We start from the raw sequence: 20,544 nt of genomic DNA on the forward strand, positions 1-20,544 counted from the left end.
CGCATGGAAAGCGCCACCCACCTGGTGCTGCGCTAGTCCTGCCCAAAGCACTGGCTTTGGGACCACTTTGGAAAAGAGAGGGGAGGCAGTTGGGCCAAGCTGCAAGGTATTTTGAAGAGCTTTTTGCAGCTCATATGAGTGTGCTGGTTGGGACCCTGAGGGTATCGTACCCCAAAACATCCAAGAGCTCGTGCCAAAACAAACATGGGAAAGAGATGAGATAACGATTACCAAAGCAGTAACACACATTGTTCACAAGCCAGAGATGACATTATAAAAACATTTGTCACTGTTGCTATTAGGTTGCAGTTCTGCGAGTTAGTCTGCTAAAGGTACTAGATGGGGAAGAGCATACTGAGTCTTGCTCTTTGGCAATCCCTAGTTTGGTAGCGCAAAACAGCGAATTGAGCTTAGTAGTGGCAAACCTCTTTGACCGCCAGCACCAATGAGGCCGGTCCTCTACCCCCTGCAGCCCCCAAGAGCCTGCAAAGCCCTGCGGATGATCCGGACTGCGCCAAACCATCCCCGCTGTCCTTTTGGACCAGCCAGGGCTGCAGCAGTGCAAAAGGCAGAAGCCAAAGGTGTTCAGCAGGGCTTGTAGGTCTTGCTTTGTGACTGGTGGCTCCTGTGCCACTTTTACCCCCGCCCCCAGAACTAGCATGTGTACAACCATGGGAGGGAGGGGGAGGTTTGTGCTTCATCCACAGGGAAAAGACATATCCTTTCGCTACCAGAATTCAGTGGCAGCGGTACCAAAAAATGGCAGCCAGCAATGCTGCCAGACCAGCAGCCCTCTTACCACTGTCTTTGCGCACAAGCTCATACAGCCAAATTCAACCAAGGGCCCTTTTTAATGAAAGTTTGTAGGAACACACTGCCCAGGTTAGCTTGCTCACGCTACCCTTGTCTTATTTCATTTTCTTGCATTCTTCAGCCTTTTCCAGGTCCAACCATTCCATGCCATCAAACCACCCACGGCTCGCTCTGTAAGGCAGTGGGCCAGGCCCTGGCAAAATGACAGCTTTTACTTGTGCTAAAATTAAACCTCAAGTATGGTACCCATCAGCAAACTCAACACAGCGTTTTGAGACACACAGGCGCTGGGCACACGCAAGCTGCACTCCTCTAGCCTGCGGAGGAGGCTCCAGTTATTTGGCAAAGTTACCCCTGCTGCCATTAGCTTCAGGGTTAGTGCAGGTAGCCCACAGCGCTGCATGTTGCTTCTGCAAATGAGCTTGGACACCAGAGTTGACAACTTCCAGTCCCACCAGCTACCCTGCAGTTGCTGTTCTGTTCAGTAAGAAGTGGCAGCAGAGCTGGAAAAGTAACTGCTGCTACAAACCTAGAACTACCCAACACGGCAAAGGGTTCTGGGAAAGGCGCGGAGGAAGAGAAGAAAAAGTCCAGTGTCATCATGGAGAAGCTTCCCAGCACCAAGACCTAAAACCAACCATGGTTCCTTGCAGCCAGGGCAGAAGGGAAGAAGCATTAGTCTTCAGCGAGTGGAGGGGGGACCAGATGGAGCTGGAAATTCTCGTTCTGGAAGACGCTGCTCGTGGCAGGGTCACCGTGGGAAATGCTGAGCAGCCCATGCTTTTCACCGCCGTGGTTGCGAGACAGTTCAGTCAGGAGAGCTAACTGCAAGACAAAACCCACACAGCTCACCATCCTGAGGCCTGGGCAGACCGCCTAGAAGCATTTAACGTAAAGTGCCGAAGGACCTGGAGAGCTCATACAGAGCTCTTCTTCCCGCAGCAATTAGAAAAGCCTTAACATATGTAAAGGAAAGGAAGTACCATGTGCAGTGAGCTTACAGAACTCACTGCCGCAGGACAGTCCTGAACTGAAACAACTCCTCAAGTTTCTTTCAGTTGTTTTTAAAATTACATGATTAAAAAACATACCCAGAAAGAACTGAAAAGTTGCAGTAACAGCTGCAGCCAGAACAGGCAGGAGGCACAAGGTCAACACAGACAACAGTAGGAGCTATGCTCTCCTTAGGACAAGCAGTGCTGCCAGGGCAGCATGGAGGGACAGGGGGTCCTCTGTGCAAGCACAGGCACCACATAGTGTTTGGAACAGAAATTATTTGCAAAAGTAAAAAGAAATTGAGAAAAGTCTTAGAAAACAGAGCGACTTCTCTGAATGGAGTACAGGGACTGCGGCTACACTGGCAGGCAGTCAGCAGCTCGCAGCGGGTGGGCTCTGGCCCAGCCGGCCTTTCCCTACCTTTTGCTGTTAGCATGTACAGCCACACACGGGCATTTGTTCTCGCTGCCCTCCATCTGCCTGCTTGGTCCCAGAGCCACTGGTGTCCCTCACCTCCAGTCTGACTGCTACTCAAGGACCAGGAGAGCGCCAGCAGGCAGCCATGCCTCCAGGCTGGGCTGAAGCAGCCACTGTATCGATCCTGTCCTCAGCCACCTCGGAGGTGTGAGACACCAGAGAAGCATGCGCTGAGAAAGTGCCACCCCTGCTACAGCTTCACTCTGAACACGCTGACGGAGCCTGAAGGCCCACGTTAGCCCTGCACCCAGCACCCTGCTAAGGATCTGCCCGCAATAACATCTTCCTCTTCTCTCACCAGCACCACCAGGGCTCTGGTTTGCTGCGTTATTTATATTCCACTAAAATTATGTTTGTACGTTGCGAAGAATGCAAGTAACGGGGACTATGTCCTCCCAGGCCCTCTCTGAAAGGTGCCAGCCCCACCACCACCACCACCCTAGCAAAGCCATCAGCAGGTCATCTGACTGAGGCTACCTGGGGAAGCTGTAAAAACAGCAAAGAGGTTTCTGGGAAAAAAATCTCTCTTCTTTTTTTTTTTGCCCCACCCTGAGCAGTTTTCAGGCTCAGCCTCAGAGAGCCAGAGGCATTTCCACTGTTTCACTGCCAGTGAATTCCCCCAGCTCTGTCAGAAGCCAGAAGCAGCATGGCCACCTCGTGATGTGATACAGCCAGCTCTACGCATAGCAAATTGCCACTGAACAAAACCCAACAGAAAAGTCAAAGCCCCCTCTGCCAGTTCTAGTGCCTGGCCTGGCCTGGCCCGGCCCCAAGTAAAATCGCTTTTACCAATTTAAAGCCAGAACGAAAACAAGCGGTACATACCCTGGAGGTTCCTCGGTTGAGTCGGCAGAGCTGGTCAAAAGCTTGGATTTGCTGAGGATCCAACGGAGACTCTGAACCTGCCTGATAAAGAGAGTAAGAAGGTTACAGAAACAACATACAGGATTAAGTGAGAGTCAAGTTGATCTACCTAGAAGTTCATCTGTGCTCCTGAGAGCGTGCCTGGAGCAGTCAGTGTGCAGTCTGGTAAGAGGAGAAAAAGGCCATCTTTCCTCTGGCTTAAGTCACTCTCCTGCGCACTCTGTAGGGAAGGGAAAACTCTCTCCTGCGACCAGCTGGGAAGAAAAGCGATGAGGCTCGCCCAGTGAGCTGCCTCTCCTGGGCTCGTCTCCAGGACAGCAGCTCAGGCTTCCACCAGCACTCTTCCCCGTGATTCCTTGATGGTTTCCCCAGGCCCTGCTCAGTCTCCCTACTGGCTTATGACACAGCGCTGATTGCAGCATGCTGTGATCAGGCACAGATGGCTCATGGCTATTACTGGGGAATGCTTACTATTTAATTACAATTATCTACTAATGTTATCTCCTAAGGTCTAATTTTTTCCCCACAGTACAAAGTTATAAACTAAAAGTTAGGAAGTGATAGGTGAAAAGGATAGAGGAGAAAGGGCAATTCACACATCAGTGGCAATCACATCCCATGAGAAACCGGGCAAGACAGACATAGCGCTATTGCCCAACAGTTTCAACGCTGGCGGCTGTGAGGCCACGGAAGAGCAGGATGGATACAAGGGTAAAAGCACCACCCCAGCTGCTCAGAGGTGCTGTTAAAGAGCTGCAAGTGAAAGGCAACAGAATTGCAAAAAGAAGGCCCTTAGCATTACAAAGGTTAAGGCACTATGCAGCAAAAGCTTTACTACAACAAGGGCTTGATACATACTCAAACTGCTTGCAAAGGAATTATTTAAATATGCCAGGGAGGGAGGATAAAGTATCACATTCTTGTAGGTTTGATCCATTTTATCACATCACAATATTTCTATTTTGAATGTTTCTGCTCATATTCCAAGACAAAAGCATCATGAAGAAACTGCATCAGGAGCCAGGGAGAACAGCCTCACTCATGAGCAGCAATCTGGCATCTGCGGTCTCTGGGGATCTATTTTTAAGGGAACGCTCAATATTCGTTCTTAAACATTTTCTCAAAAAGACATTTCCCAAGGGCTGTTAACCCAAAACGTTACAGTCCTACAACAAGTGGTTGCTTATTGAAGTTGAATTTACCTCAGCTCTCTTTGGCTGTGGATCAAGCCCAATTAGAAGAACTAGTATCACTGCCTTCAAGGAGTGCGTCAACTGGCATGAAGAATGAAATCCTGGCCTTGCAAATACAAAAGCAGTTCCAGCCCTGGTTTGGAGTTAGAGTCGCCTCCTTTTGGGATTGTTACCAGTTAGGCACAAACTTGTCACCCACTGTGGCTGTTACAAGCAGCAACCAGCAGCAAGGCCCTTCTCCCCAGGGAGGCGTTCTCCTCCTTTGGCGTTACAGCGCGTTCAACGCAACGTGAGGCTTGATTTGTATTTCTAATACTTTTCTGTCTTTAAAGAACACGTTTAAAAATTTAGGAAGATGACTTCCAGCGCTACTTGGGAAAACAAGCACATGCTGCTGTGGCATGGTACTGTGCCTACACGTGGCTGTGTGGGGCACAGCCCTTTGGCGGCTCCTGCTCCCAAGCTTCCCTCCTGCTCCAACTACACTTGTCTCCAGAAGAGCGCGCTGCCAGGTCTTCACGCAGTCAGTAAGTCGCGGCAAACACCCTAGAAAGCACAGGTTGTTCGCCTTGTCACAAACACAGCACCCTGGGCTCGTGGTTGCAGCCCGTGGGCTGCCCAAGTGGGCCTGCATTAGAGCTCTGGCTTCACGGCCCCAGAGAAGCCCCCGTGCCCCTGCAAAGCAAAGGGCCTTTCAGGCCTGTAGGGGATGATGGGAGGGTCCGGGGATGGAGGCATGGGGAGAATGACGTTTTACCAGAGATCACATATCATCTTAGTCTCTGACTCAATTTTCAATCGCTACCCAAGGAAAGAGGGAAATTGTGCTGGCAACTGTGCAATGAAAATTGCTTTCGAGACATTCATCAAGCAGTCAGAAAGGAATGTCCAGAGCGCAGATCGCTCATGCTAGGCGCAGATGCTGACACGTACTTCTTCCCCCTCCAAGATATTATTTATATTGTAAATACCTATTTGCTAGTCACCGATCAAGGGGCCAAATGCCTGTATCCACTGCACACGCTGCACAGGCTTTGAACCAGGAAGCCTAAGACAGTGAGGGTCACATACCTGCTGCTGACAGGTAAGACAGACATTTCCAAGGGACCCCCGAGGTCATTCTCACTTGGAAAAAACTGAGAAACAAGGAAAAACTGCCCTCCACAGTTGCTGTGGCCGCAGGCATTCAAGGACAAGGAAAACGCAACATAATTGGCCTGCCCTCTTCTGCTCTCTCTCTACTGCACGTACGTAACCATCAATCAGATTGTTCTCCAGGCTGATGAGCTGAAATATTGCAGGCAAGTCTCTCTGTCGTCATGGCAACAACTGCTGTCAGGCCTTTTCCTTTTTTAACCGTGTCACTAAAGGCATGTTTTCATTCAGGAGCTACAGGCGGGCTCTCGGAGCCCGGCATCGGCGCCCAGGCGTTAGGGGAACCTACGGGGCCCGCTCGCTCACCTCGCACCACAACCGCTGCCTCCGGTGCCGCGGGAGGGCCGCCCAGCCCGGTATCGTCTACATCGGTACGAATCGTTTCAGCACCTCAGAGCCACTTCCAGCCAAATCCTCCCAGCCCTTTAAAAAGGTTTCAGACTAGATGCAGAGTCCAACAGACTCGATTTATCCCCTGGAGAACGTGGGCCAGCAACGAGAAAGCTTCCTTTACTTTTTTTTTACAGTTCTCATCGATCCCACCGTTACAATGCTAATTTCTGTAGCACGTTTCGCTTGCATGTATTCCACCCCCCTCTGGTGGTCACCACACCACCCTCTGAAGCCTGCAATTATCTTTAATTTCACAGCTACAAACTCCATCATCAGCCGGAGCCTAAGCAAAGCAGATCATGCAGCAGTTGGAAGCAGAGGCACTTTCAACAGTCACACCAAGAGATTCGTTTAAATGCTGCCTCTCAGAGCCATACGTACCTTCCACGAAGGATACGGCTACATCACGTAAGCAGTGTGTCACAGCACCACGTTACCCACTTTGAGTTAGGTGCTCCATAACACAGGGCAGCCGCAGCCACAAGCCCGGGGGGAGGTTTGGGGATCCCGAGGAACAAAAGCGACACCCTCCTTCCTCATTTAAAGAGCTGAATGCACAGGTATCGGCACAAAGTCCAGCTTCTGCCGTTCCTCTCCGGCAGCCTGCTGCAGCTGGCCACACATTCGACCACAGCATAAGTAGCCTTCCAGAAAGACATTCTCCTTTCAGTTTTGCAATGTGGTCGAAGCCAGTTCGGGCAAAATAAGTAAATCTACCTCTCTTCCCCTGGATTAGGGCCCACGGTGCTCCCAAGAACATGGAAGAATCAACCCAAAAAGGAGCAAAGCGGCTGCTCTGACCCACAGACACTAGAGTGACACTAACATGAAAATATGGTTAATGAATTTCAGAAAACCTCAGGACGTCCCTCCTAGAACAGAAGTCGGCTGCTGCTGATCACTGCAGCTGGATGCACTACCATAGGGGAGGGACACACAGCCCAGCTGATCCTCACAAAATAGGATACGTAGTCTTCGCAAGCCGCGCCGGGCATGGCCGCGGCAAGCAAACCATTGCTGGGAGGAAGTCCCAGAGTGACACAGCTATGCTATGGAGGCGGCAGAACCCGCTGCTTCAAGACCAGCGGCCACAGCGTTCCGCGTTTAGCCTTTCGCCAGCGCACACAGTGGACTGAAACCGCTGGCAGCGGGCCAGGACCAGCCTTGCTCCTGTTTGGAGGCAGCAGCAGCCAGCCCCACTCGGGCTGGCAGCGACAGGCAAACCAGTACCCGCCGTCTGCAAGTAAACGGAGAAGCACTGACTCGCCATTGCCCATCTCGGAGCAACCTCTCCTGGGCACTGGTGCTGCAGAAGCAACCTGTCACGCAGTTCTTCACTAGGGCTCTGTCCTTCCCTGATCTCTTCAGGAACAGGATGGAAAAGGTCCCCCCCCCCCCAGTTCCATTTAGTAGAACCTAAAGAGCAAACCTCCCACTCAAGGCAAGGGAGAGCATGGGCTTCTTTCTGCTGTAATGGACCCACCGCTGCAGCAATGTGAGATACTGCAAGGACTGAGGAGAGAGGAGGAAGAACTGTCTGTATGAAACATCTAAAAGCACACTGGCAGTTCTCCATTCTCCCTCTGCTAGCTGATCTGTTTAGCAGCTGGTGGTCACACTGGGCACTGCTGAAATATTTCCTTGGACCTCTGCTGCTGCCTTGAGCCAAAAGAGCAATAGTGCTGTCCAGGATTCATTAGATAAACCCCAAAACCCACTATCTTCACCATGAGCATCCTCGCTGGACACTAAGCCAAGCGGAGGAGATATCTATTTATAACGCAGCAGGCTTTGAGGGATGCATGGCAGGCACATGGATTAAACATTACATAAAGATAATACAGAACAGGCCTGCGCTCAAGCTCATCTCCGTTCCGTGCCTGAACCCAAGATGACAGAAGCATCACACATGAAAACAAATAATTCATTTTCTGAACATGAGTTAAGGAGGCTGCTAAACAGCATCCCACAAAAGCTAACCACAGAAGACAAAAGAGGTACAGCATTCTCCAAAGGCCAGGACTTTGAGGCGAGAGAGAGAACGTAAAGACATGCAGAAGAAGTAAGAAGTCCTACTTGGTGAACCCAAACATAAGCTATCAGAGATGCTACGATCTTAGTGTTCCTCTGTGAGGAGGACTAGTGACCCTCCAGTCACATACTCATTCCTAATGTGACCCCAGACCTCTCGGAAAACCCAAGCAGGGGCGTCTGCCAATTGTTCCCTTTGTAGCTCCCCGCACCCATGCAGCACCCATGCCCTGCTGCTTACAAGGTGCTTATAACATGTTTAGGAACAACGCTGGTCCTGGGAGCTGGGTGGCAGCTGTGCAAACCTTTCTATGCTCAAGTCACACATGAGACAACAAAAATGCTGTTTCTATTGTGTAACATGAGGGCAAAAGGAATGGGGAGAAAGGTGGGACATGGAAACTGCAGCTTTCCATTTGAGGGACTTACAAGCGACAGATGCTCGTCTGCCACCTGCCCTTCTGAAAGCTGCTCTGCAGAGCAGCCAGCGATGCCATCAGTTACAGCAGTCACCGCTGAACAAGCCACAGTTCCATCCCATCTGGGGACTAGAAACGGAAAAAAAGAAACCTGCTTCTACTTATTTTGCTCCCCTCCTCCAGAGTGGCATCTGGAGAAAAAAAAAAAAAAAAAAAAAGGACATTTTTCTTAACCCTTTTGGTCATTTCTCAGCTTGGAACGAGTACAAACCCTGGAGGGGAGCGGCAGATGCCCTCTCCAGCACCACCAGCAGAGCGGCAACTACAGCACCACAAACCAAAGCTTATTCACAGCGCCAGCTGAGCTGCACACACAGCGTGCTGAATCCCCAGCCTGGATCGTGCCTGCAAAACGAGCCAGCGCAGCCTCTGCTAGCAGATGGAAAGGCACACTGAGTTTCTTTCCTGCCTATGCTTCAAGGCAGATCTGCAAAGATAGACTGAAAGACTGCAATTTCACACTGAAGACGTATGTAACGAGCGGTGCTGGTTCCTTGGAGATCAGAGATGTGACTGTCAAGCCCGGTGCTAAACTACACATAACTCCTGGCAACTGGGACTGAGGCAGTTTGCGAAACTACCAACAGGTTGCAACAGGCCAGCATCTGTCACTGTATTTGAATAAGTCTGCTGTTCCACAGATCCTCCTAGATCTGAAGTGTTTTATTAAAAGGGAACAATTTTCATCTATCCACAGGAATATTTTGAATGAAGGAGAGATTTAAAGTAAAGCAAAAAAGGAGACTGAAGAACCAACAATCAAAGAAACTAAACCCCCCAGTAAGAAAGGTCCAAGCAAACATTCAGTTATGATTTAAAAGCTGCTAAAGGATAACAGCCAATTTCAAAAACACAGGTTATAACTTAAATCTGCCTTTAATTTTTGGCTTTAACTTTGTCGTCACCCCTCTAGCTACTAGTTAAGACTCAGTTTTCTTCTTACTAGATCACTTCTGTTCCCAAAATACTGCAAGAAATCTTAAAATGCACATGTTTTGCTGATGAGAAGCCAATGGTACCAAGTGGCTCCAATTCCTTCCTCGCATGGATTTCACTCCTTCAGCAAGGGGGAGGAAGGACTCTACCACCAGAACCAACTCCAGAGCTAAGGGACTGGGCATTTTCCCAGTTAATACTGTCTGTGAGAGCATTTGCTACATAGCAGAACGCACAATCTTGTAACTATATAAAACGTTAATTACCTGCTTGGTGACATTTGGGGGAAAAAAAAAAAAAAAATCAAGCCTGGATATTTTCAAAGTTATAAAGCCCTCGGGAAGCTCTGGCATTGCTGGGAGTGGGAGTCAAGATAATAACTCATGGCCACTGTTACACCGAATACAGTAAAATTCACCGTCTATTGATTGACAGAGGTCACACAACACTTGTCTAGCTCTAAAAAAAAGCATTGAGGAAAAAATGTTCTAGTCCTCATCGTTACCCCACAGAAAGCACACAGAACTGTTGCAGAGGAACGTCTACCATCTCTGGCTGAACGATACAGCGTGGTACCACCGCCTCGTCAGGCAGAAGTCAAGAGCCTCCGGGTCGGGGGGAAGGAAGCACGGCAAAGAGGGGCGCTGGCGGCAGGCTGGGCTGCAGGAGCGGGTAGAGGTGGGCTCCAGAGCTCAGACGGAGCGTCGATCAAACTGCATTAACTACAGGTCACGCTCACTGTCCGTCCTAGCATGACTTGACAGGATTAAAGACCTGAATAAAACATGTTTGCCATCTGGACAGCTCTAACAGTAGTGTCCTTAGAATATGCCTTCTCAACCATGGAATTACCAGAGCGTTTCAGCTGGAGGGTTTCGTGGTGTTTGCTGCAGAATTGATGCCCCAGGAACCAAGACTGCACTGTGCTCCCCGACCCCTAGTATGTAGGCTGGCAGATTAATTGGAAAGTATTTTAAAAAAGCTATGGAAGATTTGAAGACCAATGACTAAGATATCAAGAGTAACTATTTCACTTAGGTAAGGCCAGCTATTGTGCCAGCTATTACCTAGCCTGCCTCAGTTAACTCCCATCACAACACAAGAAAACCACCGCAAGTCTTAAAGCAGCGAACACACACACACACACAACACACTTTCATTCCTTCTAACGTTCATTTATGGAAGGCTGTAAGGTAAGGAGAACAGGAAAGACGATCGTTCTGGACACAGAGGATGACCCTTGGGAAGACAGCAAGGGTCTGTCTTTAGGGGACAACACAGACAACACAAACTTTTGATAACAAAATCGGAGGAAAGAGACCCTTCTCTTCGTATTCCCCTTAGCCAGGGGCAGAGCGTCTCAAGCTCGCACCACAGTAAGGCTCCCTTTAAGTAAGTGCTATCACCAGATTCGATAATGGTTCAGTGTTGCTTCGTGGCATGCCTCCACCTCCCTCCCTCCAACTTCAAGGCAATTGCTATAGGAGCCATGCATGCAAAGCAGGAACAGAAAAAAACACTGTCTGTTGGGCTGTCGTTTCGCATATAAATCTCAACAGCGTTGCAAAATTCAAACTGACAGCCTTTGTTTCAGCAGAGCAGAATTGGTACTAGGAAATGCACTCCAGATGCTCAGTGGCATTTGTCAGTATGACCTATTCCTAATTCAAAGCTTGCTAAAAAAAAAAAAAAAAAAAAAAAAAAACCACACTAAACTGAAGATTTCGCCATGGGAAAAAAACAGCACTAGACTGCACCAAGAGACAGAATAAGTATTCAGGGTCTTCAAAACGGTTACAAAGAAATACCTGGGAACAGCTCTCCACAGATCTATAAGCTGAAGAGCTAGCTCTCCAGGGTCTAGAGAAGGCAGAGCTGAAAGCAGCACCTGTATTACTGTAGCCTCCTCCTTGGATTTCCTGTTCATTATCTGCGCAAATGCCAGGCGTGGAGAAGCAAGAACAGGAGGAAGAACAGCTTGACCAGCCCAGGCCTCCCAGGCTGCCTGGTGCCAGCTGAGTTAAGAGGAAACGCAGAGAACCGCGGTGCCAGAAAGCTGAGCGGACCTCGTGGCAAACACAGGAGTCAGCCTTCTCCCGGCCGGGGGGTCACCCCACAGACCAGTGACCACGGCCATCTCGGACCCAAGGCTGAGAAGGCCTCATGGGAACGCGTGGCCGTGGCTGAAGGGGCCAACCGCGCGGGTCTCTCCTTTCGGTCCCTTTGCGTGGCCTCACCTCCTCTCTCCAACACCTTGCAGGGCAGGCCAGGCTCCGGACTTTTGCCGCGGACAGGACACGTGACACGAGTTAAATAACTAGCTGAGACAAAAACGCCACAGCTCTTCCCGTAGCTGGAACCTCTCTACGCTCCCAGCACCAGACAAGTTATAACACACACATATGCATGTGTGTTATACACATTATGAACATGCCTGTACGAACACGAGCCAACGGCGGCTGGCAGGCCGCTGGGGAAAACGCACCTTTCTGACAAGCAAGGATTCTGCACAGAGCGACGTCGCGTCAAAACGAGCGCGGGGATCACGTGCCGCTGAGTTAAGAATTAAGCCGTTTTCGTGCTTAATTCCCTAAGAACCTCTGCTTCAGTTCACTTGAGGCTGCGCGAGACCCAAACCTGCAGGACCGGCGCGCGCCAGGCTGCCTCCAGCGCGAGCCTCTGCGCTCCCGGTAACCCTCCTTGCCCTTCCTGCTTCTGGCTGCCCTGGAGGCCAGCGAACAGGGACAACCGCGCATTGCCAGGATTTCCCCCAGAGAAACAAGCGGTCTGCTCTGCAACTCAGACTACCGGCTGGCCAGACGAACCGTTGCCTCGCAGGGTTAATTAACACTACTGAGCGAGAATCGTTAAGCAAACAAGCTTCCTGGAGGAGCTAGAGATTTTACAGCCTTTTGGCAAGTCTAAATATACGCAGCTTTTTAAAGCTCTGGCTGCGCAACAGCAAGTACAACAGTTAAATATTATAATTTAAATACAGGACGAACATCACAAACTTGGAGCGGATCTGGGACATCAGGAGCAGGAGGCGGGGGGGCTCGAAGCAGCGCTTGGGCTCGGAGGAGCCGGAGCCAAACTCTGCCGGGCCGGGCTGCGCGTGAACAGGAAGCACCGGGTCTCCCTGCCAAGAGCACATGACTGAGGCAGCGGGGAAGCATCCGACGCTCTCGCATCACCTGCCACGTACGTTTTCCAGCTGGCACTAGACGATCCTTGCCGTAACCCCTTTTCCTCCCCGCTCAGTCCCTCCGCACGTCTCCCTTGAAGGCCTGAGCCCCAGCCAGCCCCTCGCTTCTGAGCACACATCAGTTAAATTCCGGGTAGCACACTCTCCTCCACGCTCCGATCACTCCCTTGTCATCTGGACCACTTTCTACCTCCTTCTGCCAGTGGGTACGTCCAGACTGGTATTCAAGGGAAGGAAAAGAAGTTCTCTGACTGCCTAGCTGCTTGCTGAGAAGCCCAGCGATAATCAGATCGCAAGGCACTGCTATAAAGTACCAGGCACTTTAACGACTACCATCTTTTTAGTACTTAGTTTTGCTGTTAGCTTCTGAAGCTAAACCTGGCCTGTCGCCCTCAGTTGAACACATTCCTTCAGATCAGAAGTTTGGAGGCTAAAACTGTGGGCTGTCGATCCTGCCTAACTCTAGAGCCAGTATTAGTATTTCATTACAACAGGGCGGTACATGAAACGCAGAGAATTTGTAAGTAGAAAGGCTGGACCATAGTTGATTCACGATCTCCACTGGGGAAGCTTTTCTTTCTGTCATCATATATGAAACTAATACAATTTGACTGCAAAGATTGCATTGTGCTCCAAACGGTCCTCAGAGATTACTTTTCTCCAAAGTCTCCCTTCAAGCAGGAAGCTTCTTTTTTGGTTAATACAGAAGCTGATTGAAGTTGACTAATGCTGTTAGCTATCTTTTGATCAGAATTGATTTGATAGAAATTGAAATAATCTACTGGAAGAGCACTGAAGCAATACTATAAAAATACACTCCAAGACTGGCTGACTTTTGCTTTCAGAAGTGGAAATGCTTTACATCGCACACATGTGGGTGGTGACAAATGCACAAAGTGAGGAACGTAGGAGCAGACCCTCATCAGTGACCACCTCCTCTGAAACACGCTACAGCAGACTTCAGTTCCCCCAGGAGCAACATTCCTAGAAGACATCCCAACAAGCTGCCCTTTATTGTCGCTTACAATTCCTAGTACCACGCCAGTGACAAGACAGAAGCATGCATATTGAGCTTGGACCCCTGTTTGAATTAAGGATGGTAAAGCTTCTTGCACACTAACACGGACAATAAAATATAAACCAACAATCTGTTCTTTCCCCCTCTGTCCAGCTGTAGTCGCCTTGTTTACATGCAAGCTCCTTAAAGCATTTCACTAGCATTTAGCAAGTCAAGTCCATTTCGGATCTTTTACCCAGAGCCAGGCTATCTGCTAGGAAGGTAGAACGGAGAATCTATGATCCGGCCAAGAGAAAACACCAGCTTTTACTACAAGTTTTGTATAAAGCACAGCTACATATAATTTGAATGTAGCCACCCCCAGAGGCCCTGTCACAAGCAACACAGAGCAGTGGATGCATCTAACAGGCATGCAGCTACAAGCACCCAGCTTCCTTTCACACAGGTGAGCAGTTCCAAGACCTTTGGGATGAAAATACCCCATTTCTTGCACAGCTCTGAATATCCACACCAAAACAAAATGACATTCATAACTTTGACTAGTTAACTGCAGATACTGTTTGAGAGCTACTGATCATGGCCCTGTCCAGAAGCAAAATAAGACGACGTGAGAACAAAGTGACGGAACTCATGAGCGCTTAGCTGAGTTCACTTGGAGAGAAACCGTCTCACAAACCTTACCTGTGCCAAGGATGTTCCACTTCCTTTTTTCAGCTCTGAGAAGTTCTCACTCAGTTTTCCTCCCTTGTTGCCTGAGTTGCACTTATAGCACGTCCATCTCATCAGGCCTTTGGTTACTAACCCACACTCTTTACTCAGCAGACACAGGGAATGGTACAAGTGGCCACAGCTGCAAAGACGAGAGAAGAATTCTGCTAGATGCTTGAAGGCAGGCTAATGCAGCCCACAGCATTACACTTCAGAAGGGAAATCTCTGGTCAGTGGAAAATAAGGCTGCTCATCTGTAACTACACATCAGCAGCGCGTACACTCCCGTCATACCTTCGCGCTCTCCGACAGTATTTCTAGACTTCCAAAAACAACAGCAGATGCCCAGCTGCTGACACAGCTACAGATCACAATACCAAGTAACAATGATCTCGTCCTCTTATTTTACAGCCACCTGCCCACAGATAGGAGTAGCAGAGATGTCAATAGGGTATGTAGCCAGGGCCGCAATAGACTTGAGAAGTACAAGTACAGTCAAATAACCCCAGGATGCTGAGATTGTCTATTGGGGCTTGATGGATATCTGCTATCCCAAACTTCACCAACCCAAAGCACTGTATTTGGGACAGACCGAACAGTGCGTCAGCTGGCAGCAAGACAAAGTGCTTCTACTTGTACTTGCTGCATCCAGTTTCCAGCCCATTTAAGCTTCACGAAGCTCCATAAAGAGCTTCCATTGTTCCAGACTTGCAGTGTCGTTTAGCAAGGGCGCTTAGGCAGCTAAGGGCATCAGTTAGGACTATGCTGTCCAATTCCACCAGGGAATCACCTTCTGCTAATTCAGGCATTGCTGGGAAAGATGACAGACAAACTGAGAGCTTACTGAACTGCTCTCTCAAAATTGCCAGACAACCCTTTTCTGCTGAGACAGAGCTGGCTGCATGCAAAGAAAGCCAGCTCCTATCAGTTTGATTAGCCAGTCCATTTATACTGCAAAGCAGCAGGAATACTTGATTACCGACATATAGACGATTACTTGTGTAAGCCAAAGACTAGTATTTTTCTTTTTTAGACTACTAACACGATCACACTCGTGAGCCTGCCCCTTCACTTTACCTGAAAATGATGATTTCATCAGCAGTTTCTTGCCTTCTTTTGTACTGCTGTAGACAAATGCAGCAGTAATCCTGCTTTGGGGTAAGCCCTCTAGTGACAGAAGCTCTTAGGTTACACAGGGACCAGTGGAGATCGTGGTTTAAAAGATTCGTAGTTGTCTCTAAAAGGGTCTGTGTGAAAGACAATACACAGAATAACCAGGTCATTTTGTCATCTCCAGACTGCAGAAATTCCACCCTGATCAATTCATCATAACAAGCAGCTTAGCAGATTACTAAAAGCAAAAACAAAGAAAATCGATTCTCTTTATGTTTTGTAGCCACTACCTCAAAATACTTATCCTTTTATCATACATTAACGGAGACAGTATCTCTTCACTCTTAAATAAGCACTTCATTGATTTTTGTCCAAGAGCACTAAAAGAGATGTGGTAGGCTCATTTTGTGGTCTTCCATACTTCTGATTCCCCTTGTTGTCTCTACCTGCTAAGCTGCTGCCTATTTCCCCCATTTTACCAGATATGGGCAGATAAAAATCAAAGCCCAAATGCACTATCACAATTAAACTATGGCGGGGTAGGGGGAACCAACCCTCTCATTTGCTAGTTCTCCCCAGCTGAGATTTCGTTTCTGAAAAGGCAAAAGTGGAATCTCTTTAGTTCGTAGAGGTTACTGCTTCCTTCAGCAGCAACAGAACAGGCAATAGGGATAAATGCTCTGGTCCATGACTGCTTACGGCAATTTTCAGAGGTTGCACCTGTGGTTCCTTAGAAAGGCAAAGACCAAAGGGCACAGCCTGGTCCAGATATGACATGCAGCCTGTACCAGACAACCGCTAGGCCAGATCTAGACAGACTAGAGGGCTGTGCTGCTAAAAGCAAACCTTCCCCAAGAGCCCAAAAGACAGATGACCTCTCTTTACATTCAACCCTCTACAATAAAGCTATTTTCCATTTTATTTCTAAATTGGATGATGATGCCACACTGAGTCCTGAGCAGCAGCCAAGATGGCAGCGCCATATGGTAGGAAGAGTTGAGGAAGGGTTTGGAGAAAGACTATGTATTCTGTTTTAGGAATAAGGAGTTTAGAAAACAGCTGAAGGTGCCACCATCAGGTGGCAAAGTATAGCATTACTATGGGGAAGTAGCAGAACAGCATAATTTAAAATATACTTATTTAAAATCTTGTAAAAAGGCAAACCATTATTGTTTTTGTGCCTTTGAATCCCTAACTGGAAGATGAGTTGGAGAAAAACCAGGTGTTTATGCTTGCAGCGCATGTTAGCGTAAAACTCAACTACAGAGGTGTCCACATCACGATGTACCTGCCAATCCCTTCACCTGCAATCTTGTGAGTAATACAGACTCATCCTCCCTTTTGCCCATGTCTTCCTGATCACATGAATATATATCACCTGCATGTCCATTTACTTTGCTGTGCAGAGAGAAATGGCAAATGAGAGAAGGCAGAAATCTAGATAGCTAAAAATAATCTCTTTATGCCGCAGCGGACAGCAAAGAAATGCATGCAACTTACTTGTTCATAATTAAAAGTGTCCAACATGCCCAGGACAAGTCCTTGAATTTCTCCAAGTTTCCCTTTTCCATAAATGGGATCCTGTGCAAAGAAATGAAAAGTTGTAGGTGAATCACACATGACCATACATTCTGGCTTTTTAATTTGCAGATGGGCATCACAAATTTAAGTCATGATTCCAGATTTAAAGACATGCTGTACATGCACAAGGACAGCAGAATAATCCTACGTATTGGTGGGAAAAACAGTAATTAGCAAATACGATTAGCTGACAACATCAACGCTAATGACTGCGTTTGGGTCACGAGACTTCAAAAGTGACCTTGTAAACTTCACTTAGAAGATGCAAGAGCTGAATGGAGAACACATTTGAGGAATATCAAAGGACACAGCAAAAGGAACCCTTGCAGCAACGGAGGAGATCTCAGCCCTGGCCACGTTGCCACCTGACACTGAGTGCTAAGGGCATCTGCTGGTTAGCGGGCTCCGGGGCGCCTGGTAGGGCCCCGGCCCCACACTGCGAGTACACCCTTGTCTGAGTCAGTCAGTCATCCACTCCTGCATCTCCGCTCATCCACAGATCACCCCCAAACTCATTCAACACCCGCTCCGCTGCAGGTTGTAAGAACACAGATCCAACAGGCAGTGCTTGGTGTTCAGGAATCTTGGGCAATTTTTGGTCTCATATCATAAAAGGCAGAAAATTTAGGGAACACAGGGCCGCTGAAGGGGCGCAGGGCTTTTTTCCTGCTGCAGGGATGGTTTCTGCGTGCCCCAGTAGCCCATCTCCGTGTCCCAGCAGCAGGAGCAAAGGGTTGTGGTACAAGTCGTTGCCCTGGTACAGCTCAATTAGCTTCTTCAGGCCTGCTCCAAAACCAAGCATCCCCTTCTCTTCCCTGGCACCCTCAGAGGCGCCGCTCAGCACAGGACAGGAATCCTGCTCAAGGGTGCAGCTCTCTTTGCCTGGGGTGAACTTGGTAAGCTGCCCTTTGGGAGCTGCTCTCCATGACAGGATGCAGCCCCTCAAGCAGACAGAGAGGGGCAAGGCGCTGGAGGAGGGGAGAGCTTCTGCAGCACCCTCCTGGCCTGCCAGGCCCCGCTGCACAAAGGGAGAGCGAGCTCTGACTTGGCATCATCCCTGCCCTGCTCACGGGCAACTGCACCAAGCCAGGAGATCCCTCTGCGCAACCACCAGTTGGCTGACAGCTCCTAGTGGCCACAAGCATTAGCACCCACTTGGACTAGTGTCTCCTGGGCAAAACCGGCCCTGAACGGCCTCTCCACACAGCTGCATGGGTGCCTACCCCTACCAACACGCAACCCAGCACCACTTCCGGCACGCACCCGCCAGGAACGCAACCTCCTCCTGCTCCTCTTTGCAGCAGCAACGCCATCAGACTAAAACACAACACAGTGATATTTTTGCTAAAGAACAGGCCCTACAAGCTGCTGGCTAAGCAGCCCAGTAAACGTAAAGGGGAAGCAAGAAAGAGCAGGCAGGTTAGTAGCAGGATCTACCGCTGCAGTGGTGCGATCCGTTTGGTGCAGCCTGACTTCGTTTCTGTCTCTTTGGCCCAGGCAGTCTGATCCGCAAAAGAGCGAACCCAGCCCCAGCCTCCACGCACACACATGCCAACCACTTGGCACCAGCGGGGCTCACAACGCGCCTGTAAGCAGAAGAAGCAAGGATGCAGCAGTGGTCAGGGGCATCCGTTCTGTATAGCATACGGATCCCAGAGACTGACAGTCATTGAACCGGACCTAGAGAAAAGCATTTTGCCTTGCCTAACAGAAGGCACACGGGGGAAACCCTGCTGAAAGCACCAAGTAGAGGCTGACTGGTGGAATGGGCATGAGACCAGCAAAAAAAATAGGGAAGATGGCAAGATGTGAGCAGGAAACTAACCCAGACACTGGAAAAGTGAGGGAGGCCCAATGGAAACAGGAGTGGAAGGAGCTGGATAAGCAAACTCAGGCTAAGATGAATGAAAAAGGAGAAGGGTCAAGGTTGACTCAATGCTGGGACTGAGAGTGAAGGAGAGAAAGAAGAATCAACAGGTAAAAAGTCAGCCAGCAAAGAAGGGTAAAGGAGCAAGGAAGTTACACGGTGAGATACCTAGAGAGCTCACCAAAACTGCTACAGAAAGCAGGTCAGGCAATTATGAACAGCAACCACCTCACTAAATGCGACAGGCAGAAATGCCAATGTTCAGGCCCAAATAAAAACAGCAGTGAGTAATATCACTTGAGTCAGAAACAGCTGTAGATTTGGAATACACAGAAGAGCTCAAGATGCTGCCAAAGCTACTTTTTTTGCTCAAAAGACACTAAGTTTTCTTTCTGTATGCATAATTTAAAAGCAACCGCATGGAAAGGACACTACACTGAGTCACCGCATGAATTATAGGGAGCAACAGGGAACTCAGGACTTCCAGCACGGCTTATGCGTGAGCCACGACATACAGCAAGTTATTTTTGTATGCACCAGCTATTCACTTTTCTAAAGCACTTAAGTATACAGACAGGTAACTCGCAAACTACAGATGCAACCGTTTATATACAGCAAGTCAGGCTTTCCAAAGCTGTGAGTAAAGATTTTCAATGCAACTCGTTTCCTCTGTTGGTAAGAGCAGAAGAGGAAGAGAAGACAGGAAGGAGAGAGAGGAATGAGCCACCTACAGCTGGGCAGATAAGGAACGTGAGTCCGAGGGCCAACTTCCAGTTGTTCAGTCTTTCTCACGTCATGTTTGACAATCTCTAAAAAAAATGGCAGGCAGGAAGAGCCTTATCTCCACCAGGGAGCTGTTTGTTTCAGTAAAGCCTAATACCTAGTCTAGCAGTCAAGCGCAAGTGGTGAAGTTCATCCACGTTTCCTGTTGGCAGCCACAAAACACAGTGCTGCACCAGCCTGCATTGCAGTTGTTTACCTGCCTTGAGTATGAAACGCAGAGCTATACCTTCAGGTTTCTGGCAAGTTATAATCCTCTCTGCCAGTTTGCTGGTTTCAACCCCCACAAAAATCTACAGTCACAAGAGCCTTTCGGGATCAGGTGTTTTTTCATGGAGGAATATGTTTCATTAATTCCACCTTATAACATTTGTCTTCGTTTGTGACTTATGCATGCTCCAAATACACTGTACTGGATGGCACATTAATACAGTAAGATGCACCAAGTCAAGAACAGATCACAGCTACTGTTTCAGGGCTGATCTTTCCCTGGATACATGGGAACCCTCAGCATGGCGCGCCAAAGCCACATCAGCTGCCCAGCACGGCTACTGACAAACACGTCAGGAAAAGCTGGCAAGCATCCACATCCAAGCCAGAGCTGCACGTGCAGCCTTCCAGCCAGCTCTGCCTCCTTCTTTGCTAATCGGTTTGGATGGAGGTCCCTCAGCCCTCGCAGAGCTGTGCTCATAAATGCATTACGAACCCGGAAGATGCATCGCTTGCAGCTGAAGCTCCATCCCATTTGCAAGGGGAGAGAGCAACTATTGGACATAAGCTAATCCCAATCCTAATCCTGCACTTTCAGTAGAAAAGAAAAAAAGAGGCAAGAGGCGAGAGCAGAGAGCCAGGAAGAGAGGGGAAAACAGGAAGAAGGCAGAACCCCAGGCAGGGATGGAGAAAATTCAAGCAGAGCCTTTTTGGTCTTTTTGCTT

General features: G+C 48.9%; 1 protein-coding gene across 3 annotated transcripts in view; it reads right to left on the reverse strand.

Annotated features, from left to right (window-relative positions):
- Positions 1-221: 221 nt before the first annotated feature.
- VPS8 (VPS8 subunit of CORVET complex) overlaps positions 222-20,544 on the reverse strand; it is an 86,060-nt gene continuing 65,737 nt past the window's right edge. For all 3 annotated transcript variants that reach the window (XM_068955027.1, XM_068955026.1, XM_068955028.1), the window contains exons 41-45: positions 16,882-16,962; positions 15,346-15,515; positions 14,242-14,410; positions 3,112-3,192; positions 222-1,638 (exon numbers count right to left, since the gene is read on the reverse strand). In XM_068955027.1, the coding sequence (XP_068811128.1) occupies positions 1,489-1,638; positions 3,112-3,192; positions 14,242-14,410; positions 15,346-15,515; positions 16,882-16,962 (651 nt within the window). In that variant the 3' untranslated portion in view covers positions 222-1,488. The remainder of the gene's footprint in view (positions 1,639-3,111; positions 3,193-14,241; positions 14,411-15,345; positions 15,516-16,881; positions 16,963-20,544) is intronic.

The sequence above is a fragment of the Struthio camelus genome, chromosome 9 (genome assembly GCF_040807025.1).
Source record: "Struthio camelus isolate bStrCam1 chromosome 9, bStrCam1.hap1, whole genome shotgun sequence".
NCBI classification, from domain to species: domain Eukaryota; kingdom Metazoa; phylum Chordata; class Aves; order Struthioniformes; family Struthionidae; genus Struthio; species Struthio camelus.